The 27796-nt window shown below is 43.5% G+C and overlaps 1 protein-coding gene across 1 annotated transcript in view; it reads left to right on the plus strand.

Annotated features, from left to right (window-relative positions):
• KNTC1 (kinetochore associated 1) overlaps positions 1-27796 on the plus strand; it is a 295100-nt gene that overhangs the window by 21152 nt on the left and 246152 nt on the right. Inside the window, exons 3-5 of the mRNA XM_088449172.1 lie at positions 13830-13950; positions 16509-16624; positions 22286-22364. Coding sequence (XP_088305298.1) covers positions 13830-13950; positions 16509-16624; positions 22286-22364 — 316 coding nt within the window. The remainder of the gene's footprint in view (positions 1-13829; positions 13951-16508; positions 16625-22285; positions 22365-27796) is intronic.

Genomic DNA, 27796 nt, shown 5'->3' on the forward strand with positions numbered 1-27796 from the left:
GAGGAAACAGTTGCTGAAATGGGCCCACTGTTCTCGGTTTGCAGGTCATTCAGGCATTTGTAAGACCTCGGAGTTCCTGAAGAGATCCTACTGGTGGCCATCGATGAAAGCCGAGGTAACAGTTTATCTCGTCTTGTACCCAGTGTGCCCAGCATAAATAAATCTCCATGAGTCTCCAGCCGGTGAATTGGTGCCTCTTCCCGAACCATCTCGTCTGTGGATACATCTGTCCATGGATTTTGTGACAGACCTGCCAAATTCTAATGGATATACCACCATCTGGGTTGTAGTGGATTGTTCCTCAAAGATGGCCCATTACATTCCGCTAGAGAAGTTACCCTCAGCACCTGATTTGGTTCACTTATTTTGTTCACCATATATTTTGCCTTCATGGACTTCCTTCAGAAATCATCTCAAACCAGGGTGTCCAATTCGTGGCAAAATTCTCGGGAGCCCTCTGCTCTGTTCGGCAAGTGAAACTTAACTTTTCCACGGCCTTTCACCCTCAAAGTAATGGGTCCACCGAGAGGGCGAACCAGGACCTCGAGACCTTCATGAGAATCTTTGTCCTCATCCCAGGATAACTGGTCTGAGTCCCTTCCCTGGGCCGAATTTGTGTACAACGCATCATACCACTCTTCTACTAACCAAACTCCATTCTACATCGTGTATGGTCTTCATCCTAGGGTCCCTGAGTTCCAAAGTTTACCCGCCTTTGATGCACCAGCTGTGGATACCACTGAACAGAACTTTGCTTCGATTTGGGCTCAAGTGCGGGCTGCTCTCGTTAAAACCTCCCTGCGGTACAAGGATCAGGTTGATAGGAAGCGAAGAAAAGTTCCTCAGGTGCGGGTCGGGGATAAAGTATGGCTTTCTACCCGCAATCTTCCCCTCAGGGTACCATCTATGAAGTTCGCTCCCTGGTTTTAGACCATACTCCATTACAGAGATAATCAATCCAGTCTCCTATCGTCTTCAACTCCCATCTTATCTAAAAATCCCTAATTCATTTCATATATCTGCTCAAACCATTAGTTCTCAATAAATTCCTCAGTGTTCTCTCTGTTCACCCCTCCAGGATCCAAACTGAAAAGGGGGTGGATTTTGAGGGGTCTCAGATTCTGGATTCTCGTATCAGTCTTGGTCATTTGCAATACATGCTTCATTGGAGAGGCTATGGTCCGGAAGAGCATTGTTGGACCAGAGCTGAGGACGTCCATGCTCCAAAACTCATCATCAAACACCACTTTGCTCATCCCGAAAAGCCTAGAAGGTGGGGCCACCCGTAAGGAGGGGGTACTGTCATGACCAGGGTTTCTCGGGGTGGAGGTTTGCGGTCCTTACTGGTGAGAGCGCTGTGGCGTGGGGGAGCTGGCGTGTGGAGACTGGCATTGCATGTACGCAGAGGTTTGCCAGCATTGGGCCAACCTGGCAAGGGTGAATCTAGTGGCGTCTCCGCGTCATGGCTGTCTGGGCGCCACCATCTTATATTTGGCCATGTGACATAGGCCAATCGTCTGTGGGTCACCTGCTCTCTCTGGCCTATCACGTTTCGTTACAGGGTTCTTAAGAGTGTTTGTAGCGCCCTGTAGTTGCCAGTGTCAGCTGTGAGAGAGAGTTTTCTGCGCACTTGTACCATAGACCTGTGCGCTGGTGCTTTCCCTAGCTCCTTGTCAGCCTCCAGCTTCCTGCATAGCCTGCACCGCTCTGCCTTGCCTCGCACTCAGCTGGGATCAGCCCTGCACCTTCCACCAGACGGACTCCTGCCTGAACCTGTCTCCTCAGTTAACCCATTCCTGCGCAGCCATCATCACAGCATTACCGGATATCCCTCACAGCCACTATTCAGCATACCAGGATATCCACTTCACTCTTAGTCTATCTGGATTCACCTCATTCATCTGTCACTGATATGGACATTTGTTTGTTCCTACTCACTACAGTTCCCTCCTGCCACATATATTAGTTGTTATTACTGGACTTATTGCTACATTTTTCCTGAAGTTTCTCACCAGTTGAGAATGAAATTCCAAACCTCTTACAACTCAGGAAACCTTAAAGCATGGCTTTTAAGAGCCAGATAGTAATAAAGTACATTTTTTTTTTTTTTAATTAAAATAATAAAGAAAATGCTGCACTCCTTCGTAGGAGGGGGAATGCCTGCTCGCCACTCTTAATCAGTGTGACTGTCTCCTCCCTTCTGCCCATGAAAGATGCTGTCAAGTACGTGTTGCCAAGGTTGGGGTACTACTTCTCCAGTGTCTTTTTGGGATGGGAAGCTGTAATTAATTTAGGGCATACTGTGGCAAAATATCAATTTGGCCCTACTGTGTGGCAGAATATCAGTTGTGGACAGAAATGGGTATGTTGCAGAATCTGATAGCATAAGTGACATGTCTGGTAGTTTATACATGTTTTTTCATATATTTTGGTCATGGACAATGGTCTGGCTCCTAAACTTTTAAGCTGGCTCCTAGATTTTACAAAAGTTTGTCAAGCCCTGCCTGTTACAAGTCGCGGTCATGACTTGTCTCCCTCTAGAAGTTTACCTTCTAATGACGCTGTTCTGGTTCCCTCAGTTGCTAGGCTATCTGCACGTCACAGGAAGTCATGTGTTAGCCACAGCACGGCGTGATTGGTTCCTCCTCCTATTTGTGCACGCTGGCCATTTGCTGCCTCGCCGACTATAAAATTCCTGTAGGTTCTCTCGGCTCAGCTGCATGGTCAGCATTCTGTTGGTATCGTATTCTGGTTCTCCAGCTGAATTGCCTTGCCACCAGCTCCCAAGCCTCTCCGTCTTCTCCCTAGCCGCACAGGCAGCTTCCGTTCTGCCACTGGCTCACCAGCCGCACCAGCAGCTTCCGTGCTGCCTACGGCTCTCAAAGCCGCATCGCAAGTACAAAAACTTGTGTTCCGGCTCCCTAGCCGTACCATCGGCTCTCATAGCCATATCTCATATACACCAACTCCTGCTTCCAACTCAAAGCCGCACCATCGGCACCTTAGCCACACTATCTGCTCTCAAAGCCGCACCATCAACTCACTTCTGCTATCTGCTTCTGCCGTACCTCCGGTTCCAAAGCCTCATCATCTGCTCTCAAAGCCGCACCACTTGTACACAATTCCTTCTTACGGCTCTTGCCGCACTATAGGCTCCCAAGCTGAAACACTGACTGTACCTATTCCTGCTGTTCCCCTCAGCATCTGATCCCGTAGTATATTTGTGTGAACCACTACTACCCCGAGTATTAAGACCAGGCGGCCACCTAAGTAACGGTGATCATTTTCAGGTCTAAGGGAACAACGGGTGGCTGTTAGTGGTGGAAGACCTCGCTAGCCTGGGTTCTAGGGGGTTCACACAGAGCGAGCTTTGGGATTCATAACACTGCCTTAAGGCATATTTTGACCAGATCAACTCATACTTAAAAATACAGTGTCTATTGGTTAAAATAAGACTTGTGTCCTACAGAATCTTTTTGTCCATGTATTCAGGATGGGGCAATCTGTGATCATTCTAGCTGTAATAACTTTAGATAGCAATAAGAATTTGTTTATGAATTCAGAATCTGATTTTATTAAGTTATTATATTGAGGATTTTGCCTTGAATTGTATTTCTTCCGTTTTCATCCATCTGGGGACTGCACCTGGGAGAGTCGCCAAACTACACAGTCCCTGGATCTCTCTCCATACCAGACGCACATCTGAGGGGCCGCTGGCAAATAGGTAAGCTTGATACATTTTATATGTAAAAGATCTTGTTGCTGTATTCTCTGCTTCTCGGCACGCTGCTTTTAAGCAGGGTTGGCCGGGCATGTTATTACTCGCGTGGCAGCAGCTGTAGGTGGCGGTGCATGTGCCCCCACTTCCCCGGTCTTCCGCAGCACCTGCCGCTTTCAACCATCGCAAGATGACCCGAAGGTTCCTCCCGGGGCTCCGCCGGCTGAGGTTACATGCTGCCGGCTTTTGTGGGAGAGGGATACTTGTTGAACAACCCCAGGACGCAGAGCTGCTGCACGTGCAGGCACGCTGTCTGTGACGTCATCACTTTGAGCCACTGTAACATCAGAGCTCTGTGGTTCTCTGGATGGAAACTCTGGCAGCTAGGTAAACCCCTAGGATGACACCAGGCATCCTGAATGAAGCAGGATGCCCTCTAGGTATTTGAGTGACAGCAGGCTCACAGGGCTTCAGAGCCACGGCCAAACATTATTTGGCCTGTGTTGAGCGCTGCTGGAGTTCTGCTTAGCTGAGACTCTGCAAATTACAGGGGGGTGGCTGTCTATTATCAGATAAGCAGTTAAATTGGGATTATTACTTTTGGGTATTAGCCTGGTGATATATGTTGGTCTTATAACATTGTGTATATATAGGCACCTTTACTGCACTGTTTTTCAGGAAACTAGGCAGTAACATACATGGTTGTACTAAAGATTGGTTGTTTGCAAGTGAATGCGGACTTCAAGGAGTCTGGATTTTTATTTTTTTTTGCATTGAAACAGTTGATGAATTGTTCAGCTCCTTTAAATGACTAAGCGCAAAAAAGGAAGGAGCTGTACTCTCTCCTAGAGATAAATCATATCCTTCTTCTATATCCACCGTGAATTAATACAAAATTTCTTAGTCATAGTCCAGGCATGCTTTAGAAGCTTTGCCTTTTTGAAGGAGGTTTTCTGTTTGGTCCAGAATTAACTAAAATTATTTCTCAGATCACAGGAGGAAAAAGTCCTTACTTTCCCCGTAACACCACCAAAATCCCCTAGATTTAGTTTCTTTCAGACTCAAGGCAGGGGAAGCTTTCAGGCCTTCCGGGGTATACCTAGGGGTCCCAAAAGAGGTACCTTCAGGGGACCTGCTGTCCTCTGCACACGTCGCCCTGCTGTTAAACCAGCAGGTTAATCCACATAACTGTCACGAGACTGGGACCCGTCCTCTGGTGGGAGGCCGCTTACTCTTATTCGGAAAAACTTGGATTCAATCCAACCTGGCTTTTTGGATAAGTCAACTGGTAACCAGGGGTTACATTTTAGATTTCAGAATTGATGAAACTAGGTCCCCATATAGTGTTCACTCTAGCTCCGGCGGCAGGCAGGGCGCCAGAGCTAGAGAGGGCAATCTTGTGTGCGCGCCCGAAAAGGGGGCGTGGTCATGAAAAGGGGGCGTGTCTATAAGACGCGTCCCCTTTTCATCATACTTGGGGGCGTGCCCAGCACTTACGGACATACCATGCAGCCCCCAAGCGCTGCCGAAAAGGAGAATAGATGCCGGCCGCATGCGTAAATATACCCCCAGGCCTCTTTTTTTTTTAAAGATACGGTGAAGGATCTACCTGTAGTATGATTATGCCTCAGCTAGTAGTAGGTGTACGTGTCGGCCAATCTGATTTACTGTGCACCATAATGGCTTCTGTCGCTGAAGGGATGTCTAGGGTGAAGAGGACTCATATTCATTTTTATTTTTTTTTTTTGATTCAATAATTTTTTATTTATTTTCAAGAAAAAACAAACCGTAATTAAAAAAAAATAAAAAAATAAAATATTACATCACAATAATCAGTCTGTGTGGTCATTTTCGTGATTATATCCAGTAGTATAAATCAAACAGGACATACTACAATATGGGTTCACATTTAGGACATACACCCCGGATACACATTATATAACAAAATTGAAACTATTACACAACTTCTTCATATAAATATTCAGTCAGGTCCATAAATATTGGGACATTGACAGAATTTTCAGATTTTGGCCTCTATTCACCACCACAATGGTTTTGAAATGAAACAAACAAGATGTGCTTTAACTGCAGACTTTCAGATTTAATTTGAGGGTAATTGCATCCAAATCGGGTGAACGGTGTAGGAATTACAACAGTTGCAATATGTGCCTCCCACTTTTTAAGGGGCCAAAAGTAATGGGACTATCAACTCAAAAGCTATTTCATGGACAGGTGTGGGCTATTCCCTCATTATTTCATTATCAATTAAGCAGGTAAAAGGTCTGAAGTTGATTCTAGGTGTGACATTTGCATTTGGAATCAGTTGCTGTCGACTCTCTATGAGATCCAAAGAGCTGTCACGATCAGTGAAGCAAGCCATCTTTAGGCTGAAAAATGAAAACAAACCCATCAGAGAGATTGCAAAAATATTAGGTGTGGCCAAATCAACTCTTTGGAACATTCTTAAAAACCACAAGAGAGAGGAAAAGAAGGACTCTTTGTGGGGGCACACAGTAGGTATGGAGATATGGCTGATATCAGCGAATTAAAAATTAACTTTTATTCTAACGTATTATTAAAAGGTGAGCAACTAGAAACAATTACACAAACAAAAAAACAGGCAATACATATATGAATGAATCAATGGAAATAATTTTCCACTCAAGAAGCCAGGCAAAATAATGCTGTGATGCTGTGAATCCTCTTAGGTGCCTAGGACCACAATATGTTTAAATACTAATTAAGGCGTGCTTAACTATAAAAGGGGTAATGCATATATACATAATTCAAGGGAGATGCATTCCCTACAAGGAAGGTCATCTCTGACACTAATGTCTCTCTTTATGATGTTAGAAGAGATAGACAAGACGTATATAAATAAAACGGGGGAAATGCAAAGGTTTAACAAGATGATATAAATATTCAATATGTGCAAGATGTTTGCTGACAGGTCCAGTCGGACAATGCCACCACCGTGGCCTACATAAATCGGCAAGGAGGAACCCGAAGTCGGGCGGCACTCGTAGAGGTGTCCCGCTTCCTGATCTGGGCGGAGCTCAATCTCCCGGCCATTTCAGCAGTCTTCATCCCGGGAGTCCTCAACTGGAAGGCCGACTTTCTCAGTCGCCAGGACGTTCATCCGGGGGAATGGTCTCTGCACCAGGACGTCTTTCAACTTCTGGTGGACAGGTGGGGTCTTCCAGATATCGACCTCATGGCGTCACGGCACAACAAGTTGCGGGTGTACGGGTCTCGCACAAGAGACGAAAAGGCGTCTCTGGTGGATACTCTGTCCGTCCGGTGGACGTTCCGGTTTGCCTATCTTTCCTCCGTTTTCCCTTCTTCCACGGGTAATCCGGAAATTCAAATAGGAAGGAGGGGGACGCTCCTATTGATAGCTCCCGCGTGGCCCAGACTGCACTGGTTCTCAGACCTTCAGGGTCTGTCCTTGGACATCCCTCTGCGGTTGCCGCTACGACCGGACCTACTGTCACAGGGTCCTTGTCTTCACCCAGACCGAACTCTGCTGTCTTTGACGGTGTGGCTGTTGAGACGGCCATGTTAAGGTCCAGGGGGTTTTCCAGCTCTGTAGTACGCACTATGCTGAGAGCTCAGAAACCGTCTTCTGCAAGAATATACCATCGTGTGTGGCATACGGTCTTCCAATGGTGTGGACCGAGAGGTTATGCACCTCGGGAGTTCCGTCTGTCTAGAGTGCTAGCCTTCCTACAGGCGGGACTAGACCATGGGCTTCGCCTTGCTTCTTTGAAGGTGCAGGTGTCTGCCCTGTCTGTCTGGTTCCATTGTAGGATTGCTACAATCCCTGATGTGCGCACCTTTATGCAAGGTGTTCTTAGAATTCAGCCGCCATTTGTTCCACCGGTGGCACCTTGGGATTTAGCTGTGGTCCTGAGGGCTCTCCAGGGACCGCCGTTTCAACTACTGGGCTCAGTGGATCTTAAATGGCTGACAGCTAAAACAATTTTCCTTCTGGCCATCGCTTCAGCCAGACGTGTTTCTGATCTAGGGGCACTCTCTTGTAGACCCACTTTCTTGATTTTTCATGGGAACAGGGCGGTGCTGCGCACTCGTCCTGATTTTCTTCCCAAAGTTGTTTCCCGTTTTCATATCAACGAGGAAATCGTTCTGCCGGCTTTTAACTCACCTGACCTGTCGGTGGGTGAGGCCACTTTGGATGTTGTGCGGGCCTTAAGGATTTATGTTGACCGCACTTCTTCGTTTAGGAAGTCGGACGCCTTGTTTGTCCTCTATGGCTTCCGTAAAAAGGGTTGGCCTGCTTCAAAGCAAACTTTGGCAGCTTGGATCCGTATGGCCATTTCAGAAGCTTATCTTCATGAAGGCCTGCCGCTTCCATCCTCTGTGAGGGCTCATTCCATTAGGTCTGTGGTCCTTCGTGGGCAGCTCGACGTGGTGCCTCTGCAGTCCAGATCTGCAAGGCTGCCACGTGGTCCTCTGTCCATACCTTTGTGAGGTATAACGCGTTTGACACCTTTGCCTCTCAGGATGCTTCCTTCGGGCGGCGGATTCTCCTTTCAGCACAGGAGCGTCTCCACCCTTGAAGGATACTGCTTTGGGACATCCCCAAGGTATAATGTGGATACCCTATGGACCCTGAAGTAGAAAATATGAGATATGGTAAGAACTTACCTTTTGTTATCTCTATTTCTACGACATCCATAGGGTTCCACAGGACTCCCGCCCTGTCGCACCTGTGCTGCAGCTGGGCTTTACTCTGGTCACCGGTTTTTCCGTCTCCCTCTGGAGAGAATGTGATTCTTGTGTGTGTCCAGATCTTTTTTCTCTCTTCCTTCTCCTCCTCCGGCCTATGGTTTGGTAACTAACTGAGATGCCTTGGGGCGGGGTATAGGAGGTGGACCCTGGTGCATCCTGGGAGGCTGAAAACATAACTCTATGGTGCCCGATGCCTGACGTCATCACCTATACCCCAAGGTATCCTGTGGAACCCTATGGACTTCGTAGAAATAGAGATAACAAAGGTAAGTTCTTACCATATCTCATATTTGTTTCAACTATTGCTTTCAAGTGCATATGAATTACAAAGTGCTGACTTTTATTTGCTACCACTGCTATTTTTCTACTCCAACCTAGATCCAAGATTTGGAATATACACTTGTTATATTATTGTCAGCGAAGACTATCAAATTGGGACCTACTAACCACGTGATGTCCCTCTTTTCCTGACATCATTCCAACTGCATGTTATTCTCATTTATCTACCATTGTCTAATATTTAGATTTCTATCTGCATATTATTTTTGTGTTTTATGTCTTACATGTGCATATTTTATACATCATTCTATTATTAAATATTTGGTACAATTGTATATTAGCGCGTTTTTTGTTTTTATCTATAATTACATTGCATGCTTCACATCAATAATAAAAAAAATACAGCGTGAATTGAATAGCGCCGGGAGGGAGCTGATTAGACCTATTAGTGATTTTTCCTCGCACCATCCTGAGAGTGCGAGGAGAAATCTAACTATAGTGCCGGCCGCGAGGCTGCTTAGCGGCTCAGTGCTACGCTAACAGCCTCGTGGCCGGCACTTTAGTCGAGAATGCCGGGCTCTCGTGAATAAACGTCCAGGTTAAGTCGCGAGAACCAACATTCTCTGTCTTAACTACATCCCATCGGAGTAAGCATCGCAGTGAATTGAATAGCTTCGGGAGCTCCCTCCTGGTGCTAATCAACTCCTGGTGAATTGAATCGCCCCCAAAGTTAGAAAAGTAAGTTTGTGTTGTATATAAAAGCAAAACAATTATTTTAAAAATAATACAATGTGATGAATCCAATTGGGTGCGAGTTTGCAAAAGAGTTTGTTTTATGAAACTTGCAAACATCTCATGAATGCGCATTACTGATAAATGCAAGATCAAATTAGAAATGCCTATTCACGCAACTCTCAGTGAGGGTGTGTGAATTTTCTATAACATGCAAATTGAGAGAAGGGCATGAAAAAGTGGGTAAACCATCCTGGGCCCCCCAAAAAAGTGACAACTGAGATAGGATCATATAGAAGTGTGTTAGTGGGCAACAAGGAAAGTACTGGAAGTCTTTAAATTGTGTCAAATAGCTGATTTTGATTTTATTTTTTAAAGAAAAAATAATGAAAAGCAAAGATTTTTCGTTTAATTGCAAACTAAATGAAAAATGCAAAAAACAGTAAAGGTAATTATGTGGTATTTTAAGGCCACTTTAAATTAAAAAACAAAAAATGATAAAAAGCAATAATTTTCTATTTTAAAAAATTGAGTTGGTTATGGTGTAATTTGAAGCCAATGTTTTGAAACACCCAAAGATGACATGTAATTATTGGTCCAATTAAGCTAATAGGCATTTGGAAATTTTCAAATTAGTCATTGGGTGGCGGAAGCTTCTACACTGTGTCCCAACATTTTTCTCCCTTACCATTTTACATCCTCAGGAGGTTGCACATAAAGAAAGGTGAATTTCCTCTGGAAAAGCAAGGCGGGTTTGGAATTGGATTGCAACTGCAGTACAAGTTTGCCATAAAAAACAGCATGCACAAGCCAACTCGCACCTAATTGGATTGACCCCATTGTGTTTAATATTTTATGATATTAGTGAGAAGTCCACTAATCTGCGTGCAGCAAATGCTGTACATTGAGCAGGAAGACTTATGGTGCGTACACACTACGATTAAAATTAATGATATCGATCATATCGTTATCGTTCCTATCGTGCATTTTTTGGTGACCTGCGATGCGTGGGCACGTATGGTCGATATCGACCATCGCCTGTGAATACAGGCCGACCAGATTACTATAGGGACCTGCGATCGTTGATCGCTATAGCCGTTGGTGTGCTAGATGATCGATATCTATCGTCCAGCACAACCGGGAGAGCAACAACGATATCGTTGTCGATCGTCCTGTCTGTACGCACCATTAATGCCCAGGATAAAAATATCATTCGGCATGAAACTGTACTCCCAAAATGAGTAGAAATATGCACATAACACATTAATCTTGCTGCTGGATCATCAGTGAGCTAAAACAAACATTTAAGTCTGAAGAGAACTTTGTTATTAGCCATCAAACTGGCTGGATAATCAGTCTTGGCTCTAGCATTTGATAAGAAACATCCAGAATTAGTGCACATTCTTTCTGTAGTTATTCAAATGTTGAGAACTGGTGGAAATGAGCCCCAAGAATGTCACAACATTCCATGCTTAATGAAGAGGGAGGTGTTGATGCTGTAGTATATTTTAGAAAGCTGGGAGGCATCATTAGTGTACAAGAACTTTTTGATCCTTAAGATACTGAACTGTATACTTATATTGTCCATGATTTAGTTGTGGTGAGGATGTCCTCCGTTTGTTTTGAAGTACAGGTTGAGTCTCCCATATCCAAATATTCCGAAATACGGAATTATTTTGGCATGACTGAACCATCAAAAATGAAAGGTTTCATTATCTCAATGTACACAAACTTTGTCAAAGGCACAAATTATTAAATATATTTGTATAAAATTACCTTCAGGCTGTGTATAAGGTGTATATGAAACATAAATGCATTTCATGTATGTACACAAACTTAGCTTGAGCCACAAAATTATTGAAAATATTGTATAAAATTACCTGCAGGCTGTGTGTATAAGGTGTATATAATACATAAATGCATTCCGTGTGTATATTTGGGCCTCATTCCCAAGATATTTCCTTATGATATGCAAATATTCCAAAATACGGAATATTCCGTTATCCAAAATACTCCTGGTCCCAAGCATTTTGGATATGGGAGACTCAACCTGACATGGAGAACGAGGACAACCTCCCATGGGAGTGTAGAGAGAGTCCAAGGCCTTCTCCCTGCTAAAATTGGGAACAAATGGATTTGAATTCACGGCTATGTACTTTTCCAATTTATAGACTGTTTTACGCATGCATATCCAGTATTTGTACAATGTGAGGAAAAGGGATTGTAAAGGTTATTTCATCTGGTTCATTCATCTGTGTATTTTTCTTCTTTGTTGAGAGCATAGTTTAAAGATAATTTTGCATCCCCCCCTGCATGTTGCAGATAATACACTTGGTCCCCTCCTCTACATGATTGATGCAAAACGCATATGATATAACTTAATCTGTCTGTAAGAATGTAGGCGCAGAATGACCTATGAAAATGTCCACTGTGAAATGTTTAGAGTTGTGTTTTTTGAGTTTTGCTGACATCCTGTCAGCTGTGTGTGTGTGTGTGTGTGTGTATGTATAAATAAAGAAAGACTAGGGCAAATGTATCAAGTGATGATGACCCCATTGGCGCCATTTGTTTCTCTTATTAGCACTTGCACCATAGTCAGCTAGAAGCTGAGCATGTTGTCCCTTGTCAAGTAACTGCTAACTCCACGTAAGAATGATTACGTAAAGTCCTGATGCCATCTCAGGACGCTTTTGCCAGTGTGTTTATATATGCGTCATCCTTTCAAATCACATTTTGTGGTTTTCCAAAATTATGCATACGAACAACAGACTGCTCACTAACTATTATGTATTGCAGCAGCTCTAGGCTGATGTGATGCAGAGGAACAGTGATTGCTGGAGGGATGAGTTTCCTTAACATCTCTCTGGAGACTCTCATACCTTACAGAGTTGGATGTCCTGCAGAATGTCTCTTAGCTCTAAGAAAAGGGACATCTTTATAAATTCTCCCTTTGGTGTTCTCCAATCCAAAGCTATTACAATGTTGAAAAAACGTTGTTTAAAGGTGGGAAATCAATTAGCCGCAATAATGCTGTAATTTTTTGCACGCTAAGTTTCTCATCCTTCGCATGCGAATTTCGCTAATCGCCTGTTTTTCATGCAATTCAATTCAATTCCAAAAGTTGCGAAGCGGCATTCACGCAAAAATTCTTCCTGGTTTTACCCACGATAAGTATAGGTTAAAATGGGCAAATCTGGCTGTACCCTTAAAAATTCAAAGTGATGTAAGATAATATAGAAGTGTATTAGTGGCCCTAATTAAAGTAATTTGGATTCTTAAGTGTGTGCCAATTGGCTGTTTTATTAATATTTCAAAAGTAGTCAAATAATGTTAGAAAGCAAGTGCTTTTTGGCAAATAAATATTCTTTTTAAATTGGGGGTGCATAAAAATGCTTAGAAGTATTTAATTGTCATTTTAAAGACACTTTTAAAAAAACCTTCAAAATACGCCTCTAACCCATCTGCAGTCTTTAAAACACCTGTCCCAGTCATATAGAACCCTCATATACCTGTCCCACATGAAATAACCCATTTCCTGTACTTTGCACTTTAAACCCAAAAATTACATGTCATTATTGGGCCAATTAAGATAATTTTTTTTTGCCAAATTAGTCATTAAGGAGGGTGTCCCAGTGGTTATGAACCAAGTCCTAATATTTTTAAGTTGAAATAGGAATCTTCCCCCAACTCATCACCTGCTCAGGAGTTGGTGAAAATTTAGGCACAAGAACCATGTTCACAGATTCAAAATAAACCTTCTGTGGCCGATCACCAGGCCTGAGCTCTTTGTGTGTCAGAACCCCTTGGACAGAGTACTCTGGAGAGAAAATCAACACATGACCAGCAGTTTCTGTGTTCTAAGATTTCTCTGGCTATAATTGCACTGTCATACAGTCTTATAAGCATAGTAATCTCACATTGCAACATAAGCAGTTTTTCTAGGCATATTTCAATATAACCACTCTTTGTTAGTATTCATTATGTTATCTATATTTGGAGGAGTGAAGACCAAATACTTAGGCAGTCAAGGGAGAAAGCATGGGAGCAGACATACATTATCATCTTCGGTACATTCCAATCACTCTTAGCCTATGAAGGTCACTAAAACTTGTCTATAGCGAATTCAGAATACATTTATAAATAACTTCTTAAAGACACACACCATCGTACAAATTGGCATGATAAGCCTTTTATCTTTTTTTTTTTCGAAAAAGCGTGAGGTTTTATTTTATCTTTACTGGTCGATCTTGTAATATGTTTCACTATAACAACATTTAAGTGTAACTTGCCTTGTAATATATTTTTTTTTATCAACTATAATGAATGCATTCTTTTGTTTTTATTTAAGGTGTCATTTAATCCAAAACTTTTTGCCTGCAATTCAACGGAAGGATGTATTATTGTTGTAGACAAATCTGTATGTCTTCTTGACAGCATTTGCCAGTCTATTCAGCTTCAGCTACAGTTTGGTGAGTCAAAATTTTGGGGCAAAGTAACCAGTTTGAAGATTAAATATCAATGCTAGGCTGTATCTAGAAGGTATATAACAACACTGAATAACTGTGTTCTAAGAATAGAGCTGTTTTTTAGAGTACAGACCTTTCCTGGTTATTTATGCTAAATACACATCAATTAGTACATAGTATGGAAATAAAGGGCAAAATCCATTGGCTTTGTAGCCACTGGTTCTAAAAAAAAAAAAAAAAAAAAGCTTTCGGAAGTCAACATTTAGATATCACTTGTTTTAGATTTTGGGTGTGGAATATGCCAGTATGGATGGGAAAGGATGGGGGGGGGGGGGGGGGGGGGGTTGTGGCAACAGATATTAGATTAGCTTTAAACCTTCTATTTTCAAACCACTAAAGAATGTTTGGTTATGGGGCAGTTAGAGTGTACATCATGTGGAGCTATCGAATAGGATTCTGTTCAATCAAGAAAGGTGTGCAAGTCCACACTGACTAGGAGACCTTTTTCTGCCCTGTAGTATTTATTTATTTATTTTATATAAATTAAGGACTCCCAGCCTTTTGTGGCAGTAGGTTAATATTTGTGACACTTGAGATTGTGTAATACAATTATGCTCTAGTGGTGAGCCTGATGTTTGTCTAAGATTAGGATTAATGGAAATAATATTGAAGTCTGTCCATTTTTTGGCATTATTAAAGACTCACTGGATAGGGATTGGTTGAATGACTGGTGGTAATTTTATTGGTAAATGATTCCTGGGTAAGGTACATTTATTTTCTCTCTGTACAATCAGAAATGGTTTTCTAAGCCGCTTCTACATTGCTTGGATTGTGTTGCAAAATTGTGACTTGTCAGAATTCTCCAAATTCTGACAGGGAGAACATAAAGTTAGAGTCGGGAGCTCCTACATCTTGTTAAAGTTAGATGAAGGTCATCAATGACGAGACTGGGGTTATATTACTTAACACCCATACTGACCTAAACTACATTTTTTATTTAACTACATTTAGGAGAATTGTATTGCAAATTCCTGAAGCTATGGCATAATACACATTCTCAGTCAAATAATGCCACATATTTTCCCCCACACTACATTGTCATCAATTTACCACATTAGGGGGAATTCAGTTAGCCGTGATAAAGCAATACATGTTCGCGCGTTAAGTTATCTGATGCTTCGTGCGATAATTTTGCTTATTTCGTATATGCGCACTCCTGTTTTTCGCACTATTCAATTCATGCGAAAATTCTTTGTGGTGTCACCTGTGAATAGTATAGGTGAAAATGGGGAAATCTGGCTGTACCCCCCAAAATAACAAACTGATATAGGATAACAATATAGAAGAGTATTCGTGGCCCTAATAAAAGTACTTTTGGTTCCTAAATTGTGTCAAATGCATGTTTCTAAAATAGGCAAATAATGATAGAAATTTGAGTTGTTTTTTGTGCAAAATAAATGTTTTTTAAATTGGGGGTGTATAAAATGCCTATAAGTATATAATTGTGTCATTTAAAGGCACATGTTAAAAACTTAAAAAATATGCCTCTAATGCCGGGTACACACTAGACGATATGTCGTCCGATTCGTCAGATCGGACAACATATCTGGCACATCTGCCAATGTGTACCTGCTATGTCGCTGATGATGCACACTCCCGCACAACTTCAGTGACATCGCCCGTTGGACCTGCATGCAGGTCAGGCGATCGATATCGTCAGCGGGGGCCATGCTGCTGAATGCAGCATGGTCTCCGGTGTTGCTCCTTCACTTGCAAGTGTGTATGCACTTTCCGATGCCGGCACCCACGCCGAGTCCCACCGCACAAGACATCAGGCTGGGTACACATCGTTAAGTGTGTACCCAGCTTTACACCCACCTGCAATCTTAAAAACACCTGCCCCACTCATATAGCATCCCCATATACCTATCCCACATCAATTAACCCATTTTCCTGCACTTTGCACTTTTTCACCCCAAAACTGACATGTCAATATTGGCCAAATGAAGCTAATTAAAAATAATTTTTGCCTTATTAGTCATTAAGGAGGGTGTCCCAGTCGTTCTGAAGCAAGTCCCGACATTTTTAACTAATCACCTGCTCAGGAGGTGGTGACATTTTTTTCTTTTTGCTACTTTTTCTTATGTTGAATTCGCACCTCCGAAAACTGCGGCTAATAGGATTGCCCAATAAATATTTTTTCGCACGAGAAGCTGTTTTTCACCGAATAGTGGCTTATCACGACTTGCTGAATTTGGCCCATTATCTTTTGGCTGTTTGGTGTGACTCTTATTATTATCAATGGATTGCATAGGAATGGCTAGTCACACTTCATAACAAAGCTGCACTGAACAGTCCGGTAATTTTTATGTGTAGACTTATGTGTTTAATTACGTATTAATCATTATAGAGAACTGTATTCTTTTTATATAGAAGCAATATGTGCACTATTAAAGGAATTCTATTTTAGCAACTAATGACTTTTATGCACACAGCAACTGAGATTTTCTTTCATTATATTGTTGTGCTATTTGTGTTATTAATCATTTCAACTTTTATAGATACTGAAGTAGATGTTGTTGGCCTGTGCCATGAAGGCCAGTTTATGTTGGTTGGAGAAAAAAATGGCAATGTTCACCTTATTCATGTGCAGACTAGACAGATCCTTATGACCAAGGTAATTTATTAAACAAATTGTACTTGAAGAGAACGGCTATCATGATGCTTCTACTAATGGACTGATCATGTTTTCTTGAATGTTTAAAACAAAATCTTACATTTTATCATTTTCCCAAAAGTATGCGTCCTGTGTGACATAATATAGTGAAGCCTACATCAAAACAGATGTAAATTTTTTTTTTTTTTTTTTTTTTTTAGTAAGTTTACTATTTTTTTTTGGAAGAAGAATTTAGTCTGTCATTGAGGAAATTGTTTAATAATTTCTTTGAGAGGCACCAGTAGACAGGGAGCAAACAAAAATTGGTACTTTTAATAGTAAAGTTAGCTGAACAAGTATTTTCTGCATAAGAAAGGGCTTTAACCTTATTTTTCTTGGCCCTCTTTCACTTGGTCGCATGTACACTCTCATTACTTCATGCGATTTTTTTAAGTGTTGCCAAATTGGTAATTAATTGCTGGGCATATTGGAATATGGCACATTCCAGTTTTCATTTCATTGTGTTTTTCTCTTTACATTTTTGGTGCCAAGTTTTTTTTTTTTAATTATTTTATTTTTTTATTTATTGAGTCTCTTTTCCAAGACTAGCATTGGCCCTTCCTTTTGGATGGAGTTCTAGGAACAGTTGATCTGGACTTGAGGAGGTTGAATTAAAATGTAACTTTACGCCAATGTCGGTGTGTTTTTTCTTTTATTTGTTTTGTTTTTCATTTGTATAAAAGATGGAGACCTTTCTGCTCTAGGAGCGCAATATGTTGCTTAATCTGGTCTGATAGTGCTACATATGAGTAAGACACAGCTGAGACATATATGGCTCAAGCCAACTCCTTTCCTAAGACTTTTGTCTCTAGCTCTTGGTTATTGCCGTTGTGTCTTTGGTTTTCTCCTTTTTTTTTTTTATTTAACAGCCAGTGAGGATAGTTTCCTAGAATTGTCTTACTTTTATTTGGGGTATATATGTTATCGCATGAAAAATCTTTGACATGGGTGTCCTGTTTTTATTTATTTTTAAATTTTATTTCCAATTGAAGAAAGGAACAAAAATAGCAGATGTTTTTACATGTAGAGGATGTTGAGGTAGAGGAGTTTTAGCAACACTAAACTTTAATACATTCAGTAGGAAACATTGGTGTGTACTTAATAGTGAAGAGAAAAAGCTTCCAATTGCACAAACAGGTGGAAATGTGATATTTGCAGTATGACATGATAGTAACCTGAAAGTACATTAGTGGCATTTGGCAACATTCATCTACTTAGAAGGGAAAACAGGGAATGAACAGCATAGGGTTTGTTAGTCTCTCTAGGTTGTGTTTTTAACCACTTAACTGACTATTCCTTTCCCGGCAAAACAGGTCAGATATTGTGTGGTTTTTTTTTTTGCTTTTTTTACATTTAATATAGTTTGAAAAGTAATGTAAAATATTTTATTGAAAAAACAAATATGCCTATGGGTCTCGCACCACCCTATGTACATAGGCCCCCATTATAAAATAACTTCCCACCCCCCCATTGGCAATGGTATGCATCAGGAAGCGGATGGTCGAAATGCCGACCGCCGGCTTCTCGACTGTGCATTCCCGACGGGACAAATGCTATGCGTTGAAATCCTGACGCCTAGCATTATCCCTATGCCGGGAGCCCGACACCCGCCGTACCGAACAAAGGTAAGGCGGGGGGGGAGGGGGGGAGGGTTAGGTTAGGGGCTACCGAGGGGGGGGTATGGAGTCAGGGGACAGACGGACTTAGGGTTAGGCACCCCACTGGGAGAGTTAGGGTTAGGCTAGGGGAAGGGGTGATTGGGGTTAGCGCCCCCCCCCCTGGGAGGGTTAGGTTTAGGCTGTGGGGACAGGGGGTTAGGTTTAAGCACTATGGGGGAGGCTAGGGTTAGGCACCCCTAAGGGAGGGATAGGGTTGGGGGGGGAGGGTTAGGGATAGTGAGTGCACAAACCGATCGGGATTTTCAGTGGTGCCGGTCTTCCGGCGTCAGGATTTGAACTCATGCCGATCCCTTGGCAATAGCCCCCCCCCCCCCAGTGGTCATAAATCCTAATAACCGTATCCCCCCATACCCCCTTAGTAGTAAAAAAAGATCCCTGTTTTATAAACCACCCCCCCCTGTAAAAAGTCTCTGTTTTTTGCTCTCCCTCTCCTCCTCCTACCCTAGTCTTATTATTTAACCCCCCCCTTCCCCACATGCTGTCAGGGGAGGGGGGGGACTGATTAGTTGTAGCATCACATGGGACCATGTCAGTGTTTAAAACAGTGGTCGCCAACCTTAATTGAGGTGTGAGCTACTTTAGAAAAACGAAACCTCCTGAAAAACTACTAAAATTGTAGAATAAAAAATCTGCCTAATAACTGAGGAGACTCGTTTCCCAGTAGGGGTTCTACCCCCTGGAGTAGATTCTCCGGCACATTCAGGCGCCCGGGTGCTAGGGCATCTGGGAAGCCGAGTACCTGACAGGATCTCAGCCCATCCGCTCTCAGGGAAGATATGGCGTCTCCTTCTTTTTCGAGACAGGTGGGTAACTTCGGGAGTAGATGCCTGGGTAAGGGGCATTGTCTCCCGAGGTTATGTGATCGACCTAAGGGGGCAGCTACCACAACGTTTCTCCGCTACAGCATTACCCAGGGAGCCGGAGAAGAGACAGGCCTTAAACCAGGCTATCCGTTCCCTTTGGCCCTGATTCAGAGCCGGACGCTCTGACAGAGCGGTCGCTCTGAATCAGGGCCGTCCCTCCTTCACTTTGGAGCGGCCTCCTGGCCGCTCGCATAGCTGTGGGTGACCACCCACAGCTATAGCGAGCGCCCAAAATGATGGTCGCAATGGTCAAGACCATCGCGACCATCGGGCTTGCGACGAGACCCTGCGGTAGGGTCTCGCTGCTGCAAGCCCAGGAGTGCTTTTGGCTCTATCAGAACCAAAAGCACTCCCACTGACATCACTAGTGATGTCAGTGGGGCCGGCCCCAGACGGTAGGCGTTCCCATGGGAACGCCTCCTTCTGGGCAGCCACGCCCCCGGCACGCCCACCAAAGGGGGCGTGCTGTCAATCACCATCGACAACACGCCCCCTTTGGTGTGAGACCCATAACGACGGCTTGGCCGTCGTTATTCGGGTCTCGCGCATGCGCACGACGGAGCCGCCTCCGTCGTGCGCATGTGCACTTGGGCACCATCGACCCGCTTGCGAGCGGTTCTAAATCAGGCCCTCTGTTCAGAAGAGGTTCTAGTTCCTGTTCCACAGTCTCAACAGGAACAGGGGTTTTACTCCAACTTCTTCCTAGTCTAGAAACCTAACGGCACTTATCGGCCGACTTTGCATCTACGAGCCTTGAATGCTAGCCTGTGGGTGGATCAGTTTCGCATGGAGTCGCTCCTATCAGTGATCCAGGGTATGTCAGCAAACGAGTTTCTGGCGTCTATCGACATCAGAGATGCATATCTCCACATACCGATTTGGGCGGGGCATCCATTGAGGATCCAATCAGACAATGCCACGGCAGTGTCATATGTAAGCCAACAGGGTGGAACCAAAAGCGCTCTTGCCATGGCAGAGGCAAGTCTCATTCTCTCTTGGACGGAGACGTTCCTCCCGGCAATTTCAGCAGTCTTCAAACCGGGGGTGGAGAATTGGGAGGCAGACTACCTCAGCACTACTACGTTCCTGCCAGGGGAGTGGTCTCTCCACCCAGAGGTTTTCCAGCAGCAGGCCCAGAGATGGGGGCTGCTGGAGGTGGACCTGATGGCATCTCTCCACAATTGCAAGGTCCCTCGATTTTGTGCAAAGTCCAGAGATCCTTTTGGCATTTGCAGTGGATGCCATGACAGTTCCCTGGAACTTCCGTGTGGCCTACATTTTTTTCCTCCAATTCCCATTTTACCAAGAGTACTCCGTCGTGTCAGGGAGCAGCAGGTTTCAGTCATCCTAGTGGCTCCAAACTGGCCTCCTCCGGTCGTGGTTCACAACAGTTCTCAGGCTAGCTGCAGGGCCGGGTTGGAGTCTGCCTCTGCGTCCAGATCTTCTGCTACAGGGGCCATTCTGTCACGATGGCCTACCTCAGTTGGCTTTAATGGCCTGGTTGTTGAGAACGGGCTCTTGAAGGCCAGGGGTTTCTCCCCTTCAGTCATCAGGACCATGCTCCGGGCGCGGAAGCCGGTTTCTGCGCAGAACTATTACAGGGTTTGAAAAACCTATATTGTGTGGTGTGAGCAGCGGGGAGTACATGCTGCCCAGTTCCGCCTGCCAAGGCTTTTGGCATTTCTGCAGGGCGGTCTGGAGGCCGGCTTACGACTTCAATCTTTGGAATCCGTGGACCTTCGGTTCGTAACGTGGAAAGTGTTTGTTTTTTCTTATGGCCATTGCATCGGCTCGGCAGGTCTCTGAGTTGGGGTCTTGTCCTGCAAACCACCTTTTCTTGTTTTCCATGACGATAGGGCTGTGCTTAGGACGGTTCCTTCTTTTCAACCGGAAGTGGTTTCATCTTTCCACTTAAACCAGGAGAATGTTTTTCCTGTTTTCTCATCTTCAGAGTCCTCAGGGAACCAGGACGTTCTATCACTGCTGGATGTTGTCCGGGCCCTACGCATTTATTTAGACAGAACTTCGATCTTGCGTAAGACGGACTCTCTATTTGTTCTTTACGACTCCCACAAACTGGGCTGGTCAGCCACAAAGCAGACCATTGCAAAATGGCTCCTCTCAGTGATTTCAAGGGCTTACTCAGAGGCGGGGCGCCCGGCACCAGCTATGGTGTTGGCTCATTCCATTAGGGCCGTGGCAGCGTCCTGGGCGGAGCGTCACAGGGCCTCGGCTGAACAGGTTTGTCACGCAGCTACCTGGCCCTTTGTCCACACATTTGTGCGGTTCTACAGGTTTCATGTTTTTGCCTCCGGGGACGCCCATTTTGAGCGTACAGTTCTCTGGTCAAGCAATCTGAGTGCTCTCTCCCATGGGGGCGGCTTTTGAACATCCCATGGTCCAGTGTCCCCAAGCCCAGACGAAAGAGAAAATTGAGAAAATTGGATTTTTGGGTACTTACCGTTGAATCCTTTTCTCTGAGTCAAGCTGGGGGACACTGCGTTCCCTCCCCCACGCTCAGCGGTATTGAGTATGAGTTATGATTTTGGGCCGTATTGTTCATCATTTTTATTTTTTGGAGTGTAGAGAGAGTATTGCTTCTCCTTACCAGGCACTTTTGAAGTTGTACTGAAGTCATGGGTTGCAGAGGGAAGGAGTTATAAATTTCAGTGTAAGGTCCAAATCCACGCCTTCCTACCTACAACCCATGGTCCAGTGTTCCCCAGCCTGACTCAGAGAAAAGGATTCAACGGTAAATACCCCAAAATCCTATTTTCATGTACTTCTTACCCTCCACCAGGGCACTTAACACTTACACTCTGTTGCATATCTAGGTGTTATGGTCACTTATGTAGCGCAATGTATATTATCCATGTTTTTGTCCTATATTGTATTGTACTGTGAGTCGCTTGTAAAATTTATGTACTTTGTAAGGCGTTGCGGAACACTTGTGGCTCCATATAAATAAAGGATAATAATAATGTGTGTAATGTTGGGAAATTTCATTTATGCCCATATTCTACTTTTTAAAGATTTTACTGTTTAGTGTGATTGATATTTTTATTTTGTTTTTCTTTTAGGCTTTAGTACAAAGTATTGTGCAAAGCAATGAACAAACATTTAATAAACTGCTTCTAGAAAAGGATGCTTCAGATGAAGGTTGGCTTTATTTTCTTCTCAAAAAGTATTTTGTTGCAATTAAAGTTGTTTTAATGTGGACCTCACCGGTAGTGTGCTTTCTGTATTTGCTAATTATGACAGGATCGAGTTAATCCGCCGCCCTTTTCTTTATTCTGCATCTGACTCTTCCTGATCAATTAGTTGGGCTCAGATCGGCAGGATAACAAGCAGGGTGTTTTATTGGGTTGCTTTGTTCAACAGAGAACAGCCAAGTATTATATTAGTTAGCTTTCGCAGGAATATAGCAGATAATAGTGGTCGTGGAATATATTGTAGGAATAGTAGTGTTTATTGCTTATATTTTTTAATTGTTTATTTTTGGAGGTTTGATGTTTATACCCACAGAAATTACAATAAACAAGATAATTTGGAGACATGACCAGCAAACATTGAATCAAAGATTCACATAGGACTCGGATATTTATAAAGACTAGCTGAAGTACCCAGCGTTACCCGTGTTTAAATCTTCAAGTTATTAAACAATGACGCAATATCACCAATTCGATCCTGCGGGGCTGAAAGGGTTTCACAAGTAATTAGACGTTCCTTCCAAATCAACCCAAACAAGATTTTCTTCAGGGTCAATAGGGTCCACAGGATCTACCTTGGGGTATGTAGTTGGAGTGATCCATAGCATATAATGTGACTCCTTCTACCTCCGCCAGTGCCGCTATGTGCCCTGGGGATTTTGGCGGGCCTCAGCGTGGCTCAGCTAACTGCATCGCTGGGATCCGAACTGTGATCGGATTCACGGAGATGGCAGGTAAGATGAATCCTCATAGGGAATCATACGCAGAGCAGTCCAGGCCTCCGGTGTAGGAGACGCATTGGAGATAGCTGCGGGTGAAGGTCTCTTTTAACGTGTCCTCACTAAGGCAGGGCCATATCGTCTGTCGCCGGGGACGGGTAGTAGATGTGTCTACTACTGTGAGGCCAGCATACCCGTACCGTCAAAGTCGCAGCTTAGAAGAGATGGGCGCTCCCCCGGCCGATCCTCCCCTAACCCAGTAGCAACTTCCGGTTGTGGATTCCCGCGTCTGGTTTGCTACTTCTGACCACCTTGGGTGCACTGCTGAAAGCTGTTGGTCTCATAGGTTAGGTCTGTCTCCATGTATACCTCTCCCTTGGATCAGGTATATAGCACTCTATATCCTACCAATACCCCCGGGCAGTTGATTTAGAGTCCATTTGTATTTAGTATTTGATTATATTTATGCATTGTATGTGGCTGTGATGCTAGCTGCTGTATTTACACTGCCTTTTTGTTTTCAAAACTGTCAGATATAAGCTATCAGTGTGTTTCTCCTCACCCCCCTGAAGGAGTGTGGGGTTTTTCATTTAAAGTCACATTGCATTTATACTCTATAATTTATACCTGTTACACATTGCTATGTCTAAAGGTAAAGGAGAGAAGGATGAGCTTCATGTGCTAAAATCATGTAAATCCTGTTTGGCAGGCCTGTCTGAACAGGATTTTGTGCAAGATGGGTTGTGTAGTGTCTGTTGTAAACAGCCACCTTTTCGATCTTGTACACCAGCACAAGAACCACCCTGGGTGGCCTCTTGATCTCAGGTGTTGTCGCATTTGGTGGACAGGGCCGCAGCATTGCGTGCTACTGCCACAATTTTGCCTCCTGCTATGGGGTACCCAAAGTATTTGCATCCTTCTATGTATATGTCTCCAATGAATCCCTGTTGGTTTGATACTTCTGCTCACTCTAGTCAGAGTATGCTGCAGTCTATAGCCCCTCAGCAAGTGTTGCAGGTGAATGGACCAGTGCCAGTAAAGCACAGGGGCATAGGAGTGGTTCTCTTCAGACATTGCTTCAGGATTCTGACTCAACCTCCTCATCGCATTCTGATACTCAGAGTTCGAGGTCTTGCTCAGTAGAAGAAGACCATCAATCCTCTGTGGATGTTACCACTCTGGTGAGAGCGGTTAGATCTGTCCTCAAGTATAGAGGAAGAGGAGATTCTGCTGAAATCTAAGACTCCGGTCTTTAGGTTTCAGAAGGTGACTAGAGATATATTTTCCTCGGTGTGAACAGCGACGAATCTCATGTCTGCAGCATGGTGTACTCCAAATAAGCATTTTCATGTTACAAGGAATTTACCCTCTCAATACCCATTTGCACTTGGTGAGTGTAACAAATGGGAAGTCCCCCCATCAGTAGATGCTCATGTAACTAGATTAATCAAGAGCTCTACATTACCCATTCCTGTAGCATCCTCATTAAAAGAAGCTATATATAGAAAACTTGATAACTATTTAAAATCAGTGTTTTCATTATCTGGAGCTATTACCAGACCAGCTATGGCTGTAGCCTGAGTAGCCAAAGCTATGTCTTCCATAGCTTTGGCTACTCAGGCTACAGCCATAGATGGACGAAGGTTTTGGAGGATAGCATGCCGAATGCTACCAGAGAACAGCTGTCTCATCTCAGTCAGATGCAAGAAGCAGCTATGTATATGGGGGAAGCGGTCAAGCAGGTATCTTGGCTTCTAGGGTATCAGCAACTTCGGTTGCAGCTCGAAGAACCCTTTGGCTAAAGACCTGGAAGGTGGATACAGGGTCCAAGAAGGCCCTGGAGTCTGTCTTTTGTTGGGAAGGTACTGTTTGGACCAGAGCTGGATGACATAATGTCTTCTCTGGTGACATCTAAATCTGCAGGGTTGCCATCTACGTATTCCCCTAAGTATTGGCACTTGTCAGCTCGGTCCTTTCGCCCACAGGGTAAGGCAAAGGGGACAGTCTTCCTCTAGACTGGATAGTTCCAGGAAACCGCAGAATTTCCGGTTCAACCAGATGTCCTGCTTCCAAGCCGGACGATAAGCCCACTGCCTGATGGGGCGGGCCTCCCCCTGGAAGGTCTCATGGTGGGAGGCCGACTTCTACAGTTTTCTCATGCCTGGCATCAGACAAATATGCAACAGGGAAGGGGTTATTCAAATTTTGTTTTTGATTCAGAAACCAAATGGGTCACATCACCCTAACCTGAATCTGAAGTCTCTCAACAGATTCATCCATGTGCCCAAATTCCGTATGGAAACCCTACGGTCAATTATGCTGGGAATGGAGCCTGGAGATTTCATGGTCTCCCTGGACATGCAGGATGGTTATCTGCATGTTCCTATTGCACGATCTCACCAGGGATTTCTGAGAATGGTGGTCATAACAGCTCATCTCAGACGACAAGGAGTCAGGATACTTCCATATTTGGACGACCTCCTGATATTTGCACAATCTCAGGAGAACAAAAAAGGAAAAAATCTGCGCTGTCTGTAATTTGTACTGGTGTTAATATTGTATGTAAACTAAAACACAGATGGTGACTAAAAGCATAAAATACCATATATTTAATACATATTAAGAAAAAACACACAACAATGACAATAATTTCATAAATCGAGAAACCATTAGTAGGAAAATAATTGCCAGTGACCAAGATAAAGCATCTTTGCAATCTATCCCAGTTAAATTGAGGTAATAGCTGCTGGCATCCGTATAAAAGTCTCTATTTGTGTCTAGTGTCAATGTTTCCACTTGGAAACTATCAGTTCACTTATAAGATATAGGAGATCACTGTTGTAATTGTCTCCAGCGGACACAGCTGATATAAATAAGTATATGAATTCCTGCAGCAATTGGGGTAGATCACATTTGCATTGTGAAACATATATAGTATTCCGACTTTTGTAGTGGCTCTGCTGGGCTTTAAATATTGAATAAAAATCATACAAGTCCAAGATAACCCCAACGTTTTTTTTGGGGGAATTTTCTTATTGTATTAGAGGCACATGTATAACCGCTTGACTATTATTATATTGAGAGATATTCATTGCAAGCGTCAGTACAGCATAATTAGAGCGCTGCTCTGAGTACTCACGGACCAGTAGATCAAGCGGTATGGGGGCCCCCTATTTACAATGCCGTCCTCAGTGCCCAGTGGCCAGGAAATCCAAGGTGAAAAATGCTGGTGCCATAGATAGCAATGCTGCGGCGTATCTCTGTATGTTAATCCCGCAATACGTTCAAACCAGCCGAGTCCTGCTGGTACATTGACTGGCTCCCAGACAGAGATTCACAGGTGTCGGAGGCCTTTGAAAAAGTCACATGATCTGTGACGAAACGCGTTAGGCGGGACCTACTCACGATCTGACATACCATTGCCAGCTGACATCACTCTGACACCTGTGAATCTCTGTCTGGGAGCCGGTCAATGTACCAGCAGGACTCGGCTGGTTTGAACGTATTGCGGGATTAACATACAGAGATACGCCGCAGCATTGCTATCTACGGCACCAGCATTTTTCACCTTGGATTCCCTGGCCACTGGGCACTGAGGACGGCATTGTAAATAGGGGGCCCCCATACCGCTTGATCTACTGGTCCGTGAGTACTCAGAGCAGCGCTCCAATTATGCAGTACTGACGCTTGCAATGAATATCTCTCAATATAATAATAGTCAAGCGGTTATACATGTGCCTCTAATACAATAAGAAAATTCCCCCCCAAAAAACGTTGGGGTTATCTTGGACTTGTATGATTTTTATTCAATATTTAAAGCCCAGCAGAGCCACTACAAAAGTCGGAATACTATATATGTTTCACAATGCAAATGTGATCTACCCCAATTGCTGCAGGAATTCATATACTTATTTATATCAGCTGTGTCCACTGGAGACAATTACAACAGTGATCTCCTATATCTTATAAGTGAACTGATAGTTTCCAAGTGGAAACATTGACACTAGACACAAATAGAGACTTTTATACGGATGCCAGCAACTATTACCTCAATTTAACTGGGATAGATTGCAAAGATGCTTTATCTTGGTCACTGGCAATTATTTTCCTACTAATGGTTTCTCGATTTATGAAATTATTGTCATTGTTGTGTGTTTTTTCTTAATATGTATTAAATATATGGTATTTTATGCTTTTAGTCACCATCTGTGTTTTAGTTTACATACAATATTAACACCAGTACAAATTACAGACAGCGCAGATTTTTTCCTTTTTTGTTCTCTTTGATCTTTTATTCAAACCTACACGGAGTTTGATATCTGCAGCAGTCTTTATTATATTGATAATTGTTTCAGCGCCAGAATTGTTTCTTTTTTCTTGTTACAATCTCAGGAGATGTTACAATGTCATCTCCAGATGACCATTGTCTGCCTACAAGAGCACTGCTGTATAAGCAAACGTCTTCTCTTTCTCCAATTCAGCAAATTGTGCACTTAGGGGCGCTGCTGGACTCTCTGGGACAGAGGATTCTTCTACCAGAGGGTAAGATTGCAGCACCTCAATCTCATGTGCACAATCTACTTTGCAAGCAGTAACTATCAATTCACTTTGCAATGCAGATGCTGGGCTCCATGGTGTCCACATTTGACATGGTGGCTTATGC

Source organism: Taudactylus pleione, unplaced genomic scaffold (genome assembly GCF_031769625.1).
Source record: "Taudactylus pleione unplaced genomic scaffold, aTauple2 ptg000479l, whole genome shotgun sequence".
Lineage (NCBI taxonomy): Eukaryota > Metazoa > Chordata > Amphibia > Anura > Myobatrachidae > Taudactylus > Taudactylus pleione.